This window comes from Rhinoraja longicauda, chromosome 8, assembly GCF_053455715.1.
Source record: "Rhinoraja longicauda isolate Sanriku21f chromosome 8, sRhiLon1.1, whole genome shotgun sequence".
Taxonomy (NCBI): domain Eukaryota; kingdom Metazoa; phylum Chordata; class Chondrichthyes; order Rajiformes; family Arhynchobatidae; genus Rhinoraja; species Rhinoraja longicauda.
Window position 1 is genome coordinate 55,275,395 of NC_135960.1, and position 14,395 is coordinate 55,289,789.

Consider the following 14,395-nt stretch of genomic DNA (forward strand, 5'->3'; position numbering starts at 1 on the left):
AAAGCTGCAGGCCCCGATGGTGTGACGGGCAGAGTGCTGAGGGAATGTGCAGACCAATTATCTGAGGTCTTCACAAAAATCTTCAACCTGTCCCTTTTAAAATCCACCATCCCTCCCTGCCTGAAGTCCGCCATAATCATCCCACTGCCAAAAAAGTCTGTCATCAGCGGTCTTAACGACTACCGTCCGGTAGCACTCATACCGGTCATCACAAAGTGCTTCGAGAGACTGGTCCTGCAGCACATCAAAGCCAGCCTCCCACCCACCTTCGACCCACACCAGTTTGCCTACAGAGCAAATAGGTCTACAGGGGATGCCATCGACACTGCTCTTCACACTGCACTGACCCACCTTGAACACCAGGGGAGCTATGTGAGGATGCTCTTCCTCGACTTCAGCTCTGCCTTTAACACGGTCATCCCGAGCAGACTGGTCACCAAACTTTCCGACCTTGGATTTTCCCAAACCATCTGCCAATGGATCAAGGACTTCCTGACCAACCGCCCCCAGACCGTCAAAATAGGCCCTCACCTCTCCTCCACCATTACACTGAGCACCGGCTCACCACAGGGCTGTGTGTTGAGCCCCATCCTTTACTCCCTCTACACTCACGACTGCGCCCCCACCCATCCCACCAACACCATCATCAAGTTCGCGGATGACACGACTGTGGTTGGACTCATCTCAGAAGGAGATGAGACAGCCTATAGGGATGAAATCCAAAGGCTGGCAGCATGGTGTTCAGTGAACAATCTGGTCCTGAACTCCTCCAAAACAAAGGAACTTATAATTGACTTTAGAAAAACCAGTGGAGATTACGACCCACTCTACATCAATGGGGTCTGTGTGGAAAGGGTACCAGCTTTCAGGTTCCTGGGTACGCACATCGCAGAGGATCTTACCTGGTCTACCAACACCATCACCACAGTAAAGAAGGCACAGCAGAGACTCCACTTCCTGAGGATCCTCAGGAAAACCAACCTGCAGGAGAAGCTCATGTTGTCCTTCTATCGCTGCTCCATCGAGAGTGTGCTGGCATACTGTATAACCACATGGTATGCCAGCTGCTCAGAAAAGGACAGGAAGGCCCTTCAGAGGGTCATCACGACGGCCCAGAAGATCATCGGCTGCTCACTGCCCTCCCTGGACCTGTTCAGCCTACGCTGCCTCAGTAGAGCAGGCAAAATAATAAAAGATCCATCCCACCCCGGCCACCGTCTGTTTGTTCATCTGCCCTCTGGTCGACGTTTCAGGTCGATCAAATCCCGAACAAACAGACTTAAAAACAGTTTTTACCCCAGGGCCATACGAGAACTGAACACTACCTTTGCACTAGGCAACACCGTTAAAAAATCTTGTACTTAATATAATTGTATTTAATTGTATTTATGTATTTATTTGTTTTTGCATTTATTGCATATATGTTTGTACGCACCGTCAGGATTGGCTATTTTTTAATTTCGTTGTACTCGTTGCAATGACAATAAATGAATATTATTATTATTATTATTATTATATAAATTAGAGCTTCTAATTTCTATCCTAACATTGAATCCTAATGAAGTTTAAATTATGCTGTGGGATGATAGTGTGCAAATGCTAACTATTTGTTTGCAATTACTTTATCCAGTGGCTGTGGAAAGTCCAGTAACATGGTCAAAATAAGTGGGTAATATTATAAATTAATGTTCAATAAACAACTCCATCCATGGATTATGAAAAAGTATTTGATTTTTATAGCACATTCAAAGATGGCTTCAAAATAAAAAGTAAATGCACAATCCTTGCATTTTGTTATGTACACCTGTTCATTCACCTATTAATTTTCTCCCATCAAAAGGTTAATCAGATAATAAGTCTTCTAATGCCACAGTATTAGTGGGTAACATTTTCAATGATTTTCAATGAGTGTAGAGAGAACTGACCTTGTCACATTTCATCTCCCTGTTGGAAGATGCATGGCATCCAATTCCAAACCCTTGCTCCCCACAATTATTAACTTTAAACAGAATTCACTGAAATAAGGAATAAGCCTCAAATTTGCCACACTTAAGCACTTATTTAGATTTATTTTTGTTTCTACCACCCAATTAAACTTAAAATATGGCTCTCCTGAAATTCTATTCCAAACAGCATGGGCTTCATTTCTGAATTTACTTTATAAACCAGCTAAAACTTTTTTTAAGACCTTGTCATAAATTATGAATTGCAATAAAACAAAATCACATACCAATTTTAAAAGGCTGATTAAAAATCAGTCCGGCCCTACCAGTCCACGCCGACCATTCTCCCTGACCTAGTCTCATCTACCTGCACTCAGACCATAACCCTCCAATCCCCTCCTATCCATATACCTATCCAATTTACTCTTAAATAATAAAATCGAGCCAGCCTCCACCACTTCCACCGGAAGCCCATTCCATACAGCCACAACCCTCTGAGTAAAGAAGTTCCCCCTCATGTTACCCCTAAACCTTTGTCCCTCAATTCTGAAGCTATGTCCCCTTGTTGGAATCTTCCCCACTCTCAAAGGGAAAAGCCTACCCACGTCAACTCTGTCCGTCCCTCTCAAAATTTTAAAAACCTCTATTAAGTCCCCCCTCAACCTTCTACGCTCCAAAGAATAAAGACCCAACCTGTTCAACCTCTCTCTGTAGCCTAAGTGCTGAAACCCAGGCAACATTCTAGTAAATCTCCTCTGTACCCTCTCCATTTTGTCGACATCCTTCCTATAATTTGGCGACCAGAACTGCACACCATACTCCAGATTCGGCCTCACCAATGCCCTGTACAATTTCAACATTACATCCCAACTTCTATACTCGATGCTCTGATTTATAAAGGCAAGCATACCAAACGCCTTCTTCACCACCCTATCCACATGAGATTCCACCTTCAGGGAACAATGCACAGTTATTCCCAGATCCCTCTGTTCCACTGCATTCCTCAATTCCCTACCATTTACCCTGTACGTCCTATTTTGATTTGTCCTACCAAAATGCAGCACCTCACACTTATCAGCATTAAACTCCATCTGCCATCTTTCAGCCCACCCTTCCAAAAGGCCCAAGTCTCTCTGTAGACTTTGAAAATCTACCTCACTATCAACTACTCCACCTATCTTAGTATCATCTGCATATTTACTAATCCAATTTGCCACACCATCATCCAGATCATTAATGTAAATGACAAACAACAGTGGACCCAACACAGATCCTTGGGGCACTCCACTAGACACTGGCCTCCAACCTGACATACAATTGTCAACCGTTACCCTCTGGTATCTCCCATTCAGCCATTGTTGAATCCATCTTGCAACCTCACTATTAATACCCAACGATTTAACCTTCTTAATCAACCTTCCATGTGGAACCTTGTCAAATGCCTTACTGAAGTCCATATAGACAACATCCACAGCCTTGCCCTTATCAATTTCCCTGGTAACCTCTTCAAAAAATTCAAGAAGATTAGTCAAACATGACCTTCCAGGCACAAATCCATGTTGACTGTTTCTAATCAGGCCTTGATTATCCAAATAATTATATATATTGTCCCTAAGTATCTTTTCCATTAATTTTCCCACCACAGACGTCAAACTAATAGGTCTATAATTGCTAGGTTTACTTTTAGAACCTTTTTTAAACAAAGGCACAACATGCGCAATGCGTCAATCTTCCGGCACCATCCCTGTTTCTAATGACGTTTGAAATATTTCCGTCATAGCCCCTACTATTTCTGCACTAACTTCCCTCAATGTCCTAGGGAATATCCTATCAGGACCTGGAGACTTATCCACTTTTATATTCTTCAAAAGTGTCCGTACCTCCTCTTCTTTAATCCTCCTCATTTCCATCACTACTCTACTTGTTTCGCTTACCTCACATAATTCAATATCCTTCTCCTCGGTAAATACCGAAGAAAAGAAATTGTTTAATATCTCCCCCATTTCTTCCGGCTCAGCACATAGCTGTCCACTCTGACTCTCTAATGGACCAATTTTTGGACCAATTAAAAACTTTGGGGATGCAAGAGTAACTGGAAGTCATTATTTATATAACTTGTTTTTAAGGTTTAACTTGCAATGTTGGAGTACATTTCCAGGAATACAAAATTATTGGTATGAGAGTCACACTGTTATAATTCAAACTCGTGTCAAAGAGAAACAGCTGTTCTTGATGTCCCTCCTCCCCCCACATCTTTTTATAGGTTTAAAGTCACTAGCTTCTTTTAAAACCCATGATACCGACACCACTCCCAAAGCAGATTCTCATGTTGCTTCGGTTTTTATTTCACAACAATTCTAGCAACCACGTACTTTGGTGAGCCCAACGATAGTTCTAAATCAAATACTTTCCGATAACTTAGTTCATTGGATTTTATTTGTCAGTTCAATTTTACAATCACTCTGGAGGTATCTATTCCTAAATATAATTGTCATGTCACAACTGTGGTATGGAATAGTCCCTGCTAACCATATGCTGAAATGTACAACACTGAAAGAATCACCCATGTGATTTAAATAACGTTTATAAAGCTTTTCTAACACTACAGCATTAAATATGGTTTTCGTAAGCCTGGTTTAGCAACACAAATATTTAGAGTTCAATTTGAGAAGTACAAATAGGCCAGATTTTGTTGGGAAAGTGATATATCGTGTTATTTTCTTCAATCTTCAATGTATATCGCAGTCAAAGATTTTTAACAAAGTAAAAAATATTTTACATGTCGATATTTCCCTTTCATGTGCTTCAATATTGAGAACATCCCTTATACTTAATATCTACACAATTATTTATGTGGCTCATCCAAACTGGATTGCCTGCATATTTCTAACTAATAGGCACACCATATGTTATGTACGTTGAACTGAATTCTGAGTAGAATTACCATCTGCTAAACCTTCAAATAGACGTTGTACATTTCTGTAACTCAGCTACCCAATGCTTAATAGCTTATTTATTCAAATGTGAAAGATGCAAAATGAAACTTAAGAATGTTATTCAAGACTTGAATGCAGAGCTACATATTCCCTATTATTTTAAGGAATAAACCCTGTCCAGATTGAAAGAGTTTGCTATCTGATAAAACAGATTTTTTTTAAATCCTTTATTCCAGTCACTTCAAAAACAAGATTATTATAAGAGTTTTAAATTGTATCGTATCTGAGTATAAATGGCTGCTTTATTTTTGAATTTATTTTAAACGCAAAAAGAATAGCCATGTTGGATTACACTATCTAGGGTGGCACTTTCTACTATAAGAAATATAAAGACACTTGTGGGGCAGTGGCACAACAGTTTGTGCTGCTGCCTAACAGCTTTGGGAACTTGGAATAGATCATGACTTCAGGTGCTGCCTGTGTGGACTAATTATGTTCTCCCTGAGTGTGTGGATTTCCCCCAGATCATGCAGTTCCTTCTTGCATCACAAAGATGTACTTGTGGACTAATTGGACAAAGCAAATGTGTGCAGCCAAGTGCCAAACCAAATCATAGGGGAGTTACTGGGCATTTGTTTGAGAATAAATTATAAAGCTATATGGAAATAAGAAGGGTTGAGAGAGGAAGTTATGGAATTGTTATGGAACAAGGAGCTTGTGATTTCAGTTCTGAAGAAGGATTTCGATCTGAAACATCATCTACTCTTTTTCTCAAGATATGCTGCTGAGTTACTCCAGCATTTTTAATCTATCTTTGATATAAACCAGCATCTGCAATTCCTTCCTACACAAGGAGCTTGTGATCTCCTCCTGTGTTATAATAATTAAGAATCCGCTACCATACTTCCTAAAGAATCTGTACTGAATTGAACGGATAGAGTAGTGTAATGTTAAACACAAGTATGTTCAGGTACACAGTGAGCACAGTGGCGCAGCTGGTAATGCTACATCTTCACACCACCAGTGACCCATTCCTGACGAGGTTGGTTAAGGCGGACTGAGCAAAGGTGTTGAGCGAAATGATTGCCGAGCCTGCGTTTGGTCTCGCCGATGTAGAGAAGTTGACATCTGGAACAGCGGATACAATAGATGAGGTTGGAGGAGGTGCAGGTGAACCTCTGTCTCACCTGGAAAGACTGTTCATTACCATTTGCCTTAATTGCTTTTGAGCCACTTTCTTAAAGCACTGCAATCCTTTTGGTTAAACCAGCACCAACAGTGTCATTGGTAAAGTTCAGGGATTTCAGATTGCCAATATATTTCAAGTCAGGATGGTCAGCAGCTCGAGGTTGAACCTGAAGGTGGTGGTGTTCCCAGGCACCTGGAGCACATGTCCTTCTTAATGGTGAAGGTTGTATGTTTTAGACATTCTATTGGAATAGTTTAGATGAACTATTGCAATATATTTAGTAGATAGCACACACTGCAGACACTACACAGCTGGTGGTGGGAATGAATGTTTGGGGTGGTTGACAGGGTATTAGCCAAGTGAGCTGCTTTGTCATGAATATTTTTAACTTTGAGCCACACTTCTCCAGGCAACTTGAGGTTATTTCAACGAATTTCATGCCTTGAAAATGGTTTAAACTTTCCAGACAATTGAGGGACATCTATCAAACGGACTTTCTATATTGTACAATAGACATTATATTGCACTATCGATGTTATTGACATTCACAAGCACTGAAATCACAGGATTACCAAGACCACTCTGTATTAGTACAAAGCTTTTGTTGTGACAGTCTACAAGGCTTTCATGGTATTTTTCTCCATGATGTTCTGCCTTCAGGTGACCAATGGTGGTGTATTGGTGATGTTTAAAAAAGATACCAATGTTTATTAGTCTATTTTAACTATTATAAATAGATTAACATTTGGATTGGTAAACCATGGTTTTCCATTTAAAGGTGCCCATTTCTCAGGTCCCTATCTTTAGTGATGACCATCTCGTCGGCATAAATTTAACCAAAAGAGAGATAAAAGGAACTGCAGTTGCTGGAATCTTGAGCGAAACATAAGATTGAGGAAGGGTCCCAATTTGAAACATCGCCTGTCCACCTCCCTCCACAGATGCTGCATGACCTATTGAGTTCACCCAGCACATTGTGCTTTGAACCAAAAGAGATGTTGGTGTTTTGTCCATTCAGCTATTTCAAATCTGAAATATGCATTAGAAGCCTGAGCCCAAATGGATGTCAATTATGCCAGAACGAGTTTGTCTCTTTGAAGAGGAGCTTGGTGGTAGTTCCAGGGAAGTAAATAGGAGAACTGCAAGCATGGACTTACAGCATGTCACAAGAGAGGCACCAACAAAAAATCCAGAATTTGTGTAGCAAGCTTGGAATTTGACATGGAAAATAAAATTTACTTGGTGTCACAATTTTCAAACTGTCCTTGCCAGGAGAAATTAAGTGTTAAACTAACTGGCTTTAATTTGAATAATTGCCTTATATTTTCTACTAACCTCACTTATTTCTTCTTTTGTGGTACAGTGATGCAAATTTGTTTCCAATTCTTCTCCATGTTGATATGCCTTTGCACCCCACTCAATATTGCCACTCTCTAAAGCTTCACGTTTTTGCTGAAGAGAGTCCACTGAGGCTTGAATGAATTTCTACCAAAGGAAGTTAAAGAAAGTTGAATAAATTTGAAATTAGATGTCCTAAACTGAGTAAATAGAGTGATTACTGTACAATCCGGATTTAACTTACAGAATTCTGTGCAATGGAGATGATGTCCGTTGCTAATGCGAGGGCCAATTTATACAAGTGGCACACATGTGTTTGTTTCTCTTGATGTTGCCGGAGTTGGATCTTTGCTTGATTGCTGTCATCAGGGACTGTTAATGTTTCAGGATATTCTAGTTCTCCTGACTTCATCATCTCCTCAAGCTGGAATAAAACCCATTAAACTATATTTGAAAATTACTACAAGCAACATAAACAGTTTGGCTGCATAACCAGAGCTCAATGTAAAAATGAATTTCCAAATGAAATTAAATTGAGAACATTTTGAAATTTTGTTAAGTAATACATCCTTTTAAAACTGTACTTTCCAAGTTGATCTGTTATAGACAGCACAGTGGCATGGCTGCGTAGAGCCACTGACTCGGAGTGCCAGAGACCTGGTTCAATACTGAGCACAGATGCTGAATGTGTGGAGCTTGCACGTTCTCCCTGTGACCATGTGGGTTTCCTCTGGATGCTCTGAATTCCTCCCACATCCCAAGGTTATGCGAGTTAACACTCGCAGTCAAATTGACTAAGACAGTCAAATTGCCTCTATCCTACAATAAACAGAAAGCTGGAGAGACAGACAGATGAAGAGACAGAGCTAGAGAGATAAATGTAACTTTTCCTTTAGCAACAGAAGAGTGTTACTGAGAACAAAACTTCAGCATCAATACTTGAAGTTTGCAGCAAAACAAATAGAGATGTTCTGGCAGATGGGGATGTAATATGAGATTGAAGCTCAGAGGACCAGGATTAATAGGAGGCTGTGGAGCTGTCTCAAGAGGTATAAGCTGGGGTATGCCAACGGCACATGATGATGTGCACTCCCATTAATCCCCGAGGAATGAACCTGGTTTGAAACCAAGATGATTAATTTGAAATTTCTTCCAAAAGCGCGGTAGACAATCTTATCTGGATTGAGGAATGTAATACCCTAAATTGTAATCTCCTTCCACAAGAATGACATCATGTAAGAATGTTAATCTGCATTGCATTCCATATCAGGTTGCAGAATTGTGGTACACTCAAGTAGACTTATGAAAATATGTCCTTGAGTGAGGGCACAAATCCAGTAACACGGTAGGAGCTGGCTGGCACTTGTCAGTGGCAAATCAGTGGCATCACTTAACCCTGCACAACACATTCTACACCAGTTCACCTATAACTGTCAGGAGAAACTGCTCATACTATTGCTGCACCAGTTTAGACCTAGTGTGGGATCAGCAACTCCATTAGTTCAATGCAGAGATATGGATGCAAAGAGAGAAAGGTAAGTTTCAGTCAATTCACGCTTAATTGAGTTAGTTACGTTTTTTTAATTGATTTTGTATTGGAATTTTTTTAATGTATGGTTTTTAAGCTTTAATGGTTCGTAATCTTTCATTGTATTTGAATTTTTGGGAACAGCAGAAACCTTTACCTTGTTTGCAAAGTGTTTTGAAATTACAAGGTTTGGATCACTTTGAAAGTCATCAAACACCAAGTCACCATTTGATTTTTCGTTGGTAAAGATTTTTTTACTTCAACAGCGTAGTCTTGCCAAGTGCTGTTGTTTTCATTTGGTTATCTCTATTACTCTACAGGATCCCTCTAACATGGTTGAAGTTACCTTCATCAAAGCTGTTACAAGTAGGTCTGCTTAAGATAAGCACATGCTTAGTACTGTATGGAAATTCCACACTATAATACTTGGTTTGACATTAAGTGGTACTTGCAGATGTATTCCCAGCTAAAGAATATATAAACATAAGAAATAGAAGCAGGCCACTCCACACTCATGCCTTCTCTGCAAATTCAATCAGAATATAGCCGATCTTCCATCTTAGAGCCTCTTTCCTGCATTAACTCCCTATCCTCTGATTTTTTTCTCAACTAACTCTTGAATTGCCAACTCCTCAATTTGGCATTAAGACTCCTGCTTCTCGATATTCCAACCAGGAAAACATCACCTCTGCATCCACACTATTGAGCCCTTTTGAATGTTTCAATGAAATCATCTCTCATTCTTCAAAACTCTACGGAACATGACTCCATTTAAACTCCCCTCCACTATCCCAGCATTCAATCTGGCAAACCACTATATCCTCCCCCAAATGAGAAGAACAACACTTGCTCCATTGTAAATTGTAAACAGCTGCAATGCCTTCACAAATCTGTGTAACACCCCAGCTATCACAGGCTCTCAACCTGAAAATTATTTCTTCCTACTCTTTGTTTTCTGTCAGTTAACCAAAGCTCACTATACCTCTATATGTACTCTTTAATTCTAGATACGAAGCTCCAGTGTAGTATCTAAGCATATACCTTCTGAAAGTCCAAATACATAACATCCACTCGTTTCCCTCTTCCCTATTCTGTTACTTACAATATTAAATGATTGCAACAGATTTGCCAAACATTATGTCCTTTTTATAAATCCATGCTGAGTTCCAAACACTTATTTGAAGTGTTCTTCCACCATTTGAGTAATAATAGATTCCAGCATTTACCCGACTACTGACTTTGGACTAACCATATTATATTCTGCATCTTCTATCCCCTCCTTTCCTGAAGGATGCTACCTTCCAAATTATGGAAAATTATCTGCAATCAATAATTGCAAAGATTGTAACCAGTGCAAACAAGTATCTGCAGAGCCAGCTCTTTCAAAAGTTCAGGAAATAAGACATCTGATCTTGAGGATAATACAGCTTTTATTTCACCAATTTCTTTCAGTTCCTCCTTCAATATGGACCTGTTGCTTTCCACTATATCTGGCAGGATTTCTGCATTCTCTTCCATGAAGCCAAACACAAAATATTTGTTTAACAATTCTCACTCATTCCCCTTTATTACATTATCCTGAAGAGGGAGGAATCATTCAAGAAGTAATAAAGATGGAGAGTTTATTAGCATATTTTCCTTTGCAGCAGGTATCCCATTTTTATTTTTAAAAGTGCCTTTTGCTTCATTTCACCAATTAAATAGAAAATTGTTAGTCCCTACATCTGTTCATTCTGGAAAACATTTAATTGTTTCACCAAAACACCTGCAAAACTATGTTGAAAAGCCCAAGAAGATATCAAACAGTTTTAATTGGGAACAAAATGTGATTATTTCAACATTGCAGCCAAATGTTATATCAAAGCCATAGAAGAAAGACAACTAATCTCTAAATTGTAATTACACTCAAAATAACAAAAACAGACGGGTATTTGCACATTATAAAACACTTTAAAGTATTTAAGTTTGGGTGCATACCTCTTGCATTGTCTGGTGAAATTTAATTGCCATAAGTAGGACCATTTCATAATCTTTTATTTTATTGTTCACTTGATGATGAAGTTTTAGGAAGTCCATCATTTTTTCATTTCTTTCCTTTGTAGAAACACCTTTCAGTGTCCAAAGCTCTGCTGTTTTTGTTCTGTATTCCACCTCAGCATTCAAATGCTAGTAATAAGAAAACCATGAGATTAACATGAATAATTTCCTGTTATACGCAAAAGGAGCATAACACTCCTGTATTTGACCAGTCATGGAGATACAGATATTTCAATCCTGTTAAAAATCATTTCATTCAGATCAGATTTTCTTTTTTTGTACAATTTTCCGCACTGGATCAATTTTACTGCAATAAACACAGAAATACTGTAATAAACACAGAAATAAAAAATGTTTTATTACAAACTTAACAACGCAGATTAGCTCCCTTTTTCAAAAGCTATTATTTATGTCCAGTCCACCAAATATCTCAGAATCTCTAGAATAAATTGCATGATATATTTACGGAAAGTAAATTATTCAACCCTTTTTAGTTCACCTTCTGCAAAGACCCTGTTGTTCTCTCATTGCAACTTCGACAAGTTCCAAATGAATATTAAGTTTTTCACTTCCATCATGTATTGATCAACCAATTTATGAAGAACTTTTAATGATGGACATTTCAAATAGGCTTTTTACCAGAGTTGTAAGGTGTCTTTTTACTCAGTGGCTGAAATTTACTTTATGTCATGGTTTTCTCCCTCATTTTCACCTCTCCTTTCCTGACGTTCTATAGCTTCTTGGAACTTTTTGACAATTCTAGACACAAATCCTGTCCTGAATTTCTGTCCACAAATGCAAATGCCCAGCAATCAGAAGCAGAACAATTGACGACTTTCCCCTGTGTAACTTGCAATTTTAAAACTATCGTTGTAAGTTCACTCATCTGGTCAAGACGATGGGGTGAATTCACAGCTTTTTATGACACAGTGTATTTTTCTTTGACATGGGCTATCAAGCATGAAGTACATCTTAATTATTTTAACAATTATTTGAATGAAAACACCCCTTACTTGTAATTGTGGTTTAGCTTTGTTGAACTTATCGTGCAATTTCATAATCACTTCAGGATTGCAACCAAGGTCAAAATTAGACTTTGGAATAAGGTCATCTTCCAGCATTTTCAAACCGTGAATTGTCTAAAGAAAACCAAATAAATCAGCATGGATCCATCATGCCAGATAATATTTACATTCTCAAAATTACTGACAAGTGAACATTTTATTTTTATATATATCGTATATTAAATGAGGCCCAAGCCAACCACTGATGGAGGATAAATAAATACGATATGGTCATCAATATCTGGGGGGAAAAAAGCACGAAGACTAAAAAGTTCATACACTGCACTTCCTTAACACAGTTCCTTATCAGTTGCTATAGAAGTATCCGAAGAGCACATCCAGTTATAATCAAAAGGATAAGCTGTAATTACAAAGAAGCCAACTAAACAAGGACATAGTGGTGGACTAACTCAGCGGGTCAAGCATCATCTCTGGAGAACACGGATCGGTGACATTTTGGGTCGTGATCCTTCTTCAGAAGCCAGTCAGGTCCTCTTGCCTTGGAAAACTTGGAAAAATTTGCCAGTGCATTTCTTTGAAGAATTTTAACACACCTCCGAATAATCTAACAAGCTTTTACAGATGTACTGTAGAAATTATGTAGGAAAGAACTGCAGATGCTGGTTGAAATCAAAGGTAGACACAAAATGCTGGAGTAACTCAGCGGGACAGGCAGCATCTCTGGAGAGAAGAAATGGGTGACGTTTCAGGTCGAGACCCTTCTTCAGACTGATGTCAGGGGAGTGGGCAGGACAGAGATAGAACGCTGTCGGAGATAGTAAGACTGGTGGGGTAATTGGAAAAGGGGAGGGGATGGAGAGAGAGGGAAGGCAAGGGCTATTTGAAGTTAGAGAATGTTCATACCGCTGGGGTGTAATCTAAATATGAATAATCATAAATCAAAATATGAGGTGCAGTTCCTCCATTTTTCGCTTGGGTAGCTTACACACCAGCAGTGTGAACATTGTTGGAGTCTATGTGCCTGTGGTACTGTTGCAAGCAATATTTTCATTGTACCTGTACCTCACTGAACTTGTGCATACGGTAATAAACTTAAGACTTGTTCAGTCGTCTTACTTGAAATGGGCAATTGAAAGATATGAGATGAAACTAATGAGAAAAATATTTATGAACTGCTTGCAAAACTGTAAGTTAGAGTGAAGTCTAATTTTGCAGACACCATTAAATCTTGGGGAGTTCAAGGGTGTTGTTTACAGTTCCTGCCATACCATGATTAATCCCATTCCCTCTCCTGTCAAATATCTAAGGCTGGTCCAAACTGTTTAAAACATTTGTCATTTTATTTGAACCTAAGATCAGCATAGGTTCAGAATATGTTTTCAGAAACTAATACATGATTCAGCAAAAAAATGATTTTGTTGTCTACCAGCGAGCAAAAACCTTTATTAATAGGTACAGTTTTTGAATAACATACCTTTTTAAGTTCCTCTTTGAATTTCTTCCACTGTTTTTTGACTGACTTAATTTGGTTTAAATAAAGTTGACAACTTGTCCACTGTTCTGTGAGATTCAATTTTCTCTTGTCCAATAGATCAATAGTATTGTCAAGTACAGTCACTGACTTTTTTAAGTTTAAATTCAAATTTTCATCTTTCTGAAAAATGAAGAGAAATAAATCTTTATCCAGAAATTGCTGAATAATGTGCTTATTTTGCAGTAGGGTTCTTATATCAATACTTCAGTTTGTACTCACAGGTTAACAAAGTGAATATCTCATTAAAAACCCCCCAATATAAATCAACTTTGACTGCAGTTTATAATACTTATTCTAATTCAAAGTATTACAATAAAATATTAGCCAACAGCAACATTTCAACCATGAGGCAAAATTACTTTGACCAGAGCCATTTCAAATTCATCAAACTAAAAACAAGGTTTGTTCAACTTTTGGATTTTCCAAAAATGAAATGAATAAATGGAATAGATTATCTTTATCCAAATTATTTGAAGAGGGAATATTTTTCTCCTAGTATCCTAACCCACTATTTGTTGAGTTAATAACTATGGCAATATAAATCGTTGCATAAAGAAGCTGTATCACATTTGATGAAATGGACTAAATGAACAGAATGCAGCAGAATTTTATTCATGCTTTTAGTCAGTTGCTTTTAGTCAGGATTGAATCAATTATAGTATGGATGCTGGAAACACTATTCTGAACTGACAAAAGAGAGTGGTGGGTATATGGAATAGGTTGACGGAGGAAGTAGTTGAGGCAGAAACTATAACAACTTTTAAAAGAAATTTTGACAGGTAATGGATAGGTAAAATTTAGATGGGTATGGACCAATCGTGGGCAGGTGTGACTAGTGTAGATAGGACAACTTCGTCATCATTAG

At 38.4% G+C, this 14,395-nt stretch overlaps 1 protein-coding gene across 1 annotated transcript in view; it reads right to left on the bottom strand.

The window, feature by feature from the left end:
- ccdc141 (coiled-coil domain containing 141) overlaps positions 1-14,395 on the bottom strand; it is an 85,180-nt gene that overhangs the window by 19,258 nt on the left and 51,527 nt on the right. Inside the window, exons 13-17 of the mRNA XM_078404561.1 lie at positions 13,471-13,650; positions 11,985-12,110; positions 10,912-11,100; positions 7,651-7,830; positions 7,404-7,553 (exon numbers count right to left, since the gene is read on the bottom strand). Of these exons, the coding sequence (XP_078260687.1) occupies positions 7,404-7,553; positions 7,651-7,830; positions 10,912-11,100; positions 11,985-12,110; positions 13,471-13,650 (825 nt within the window). The remainder of the gene's footprint in view (positions 1-7,403; positions 7,554-7,650; positions 7,831-10,911; positions 11,101-11,984; positions 12,111-13,470; positions 13,651-14,395) is intronic.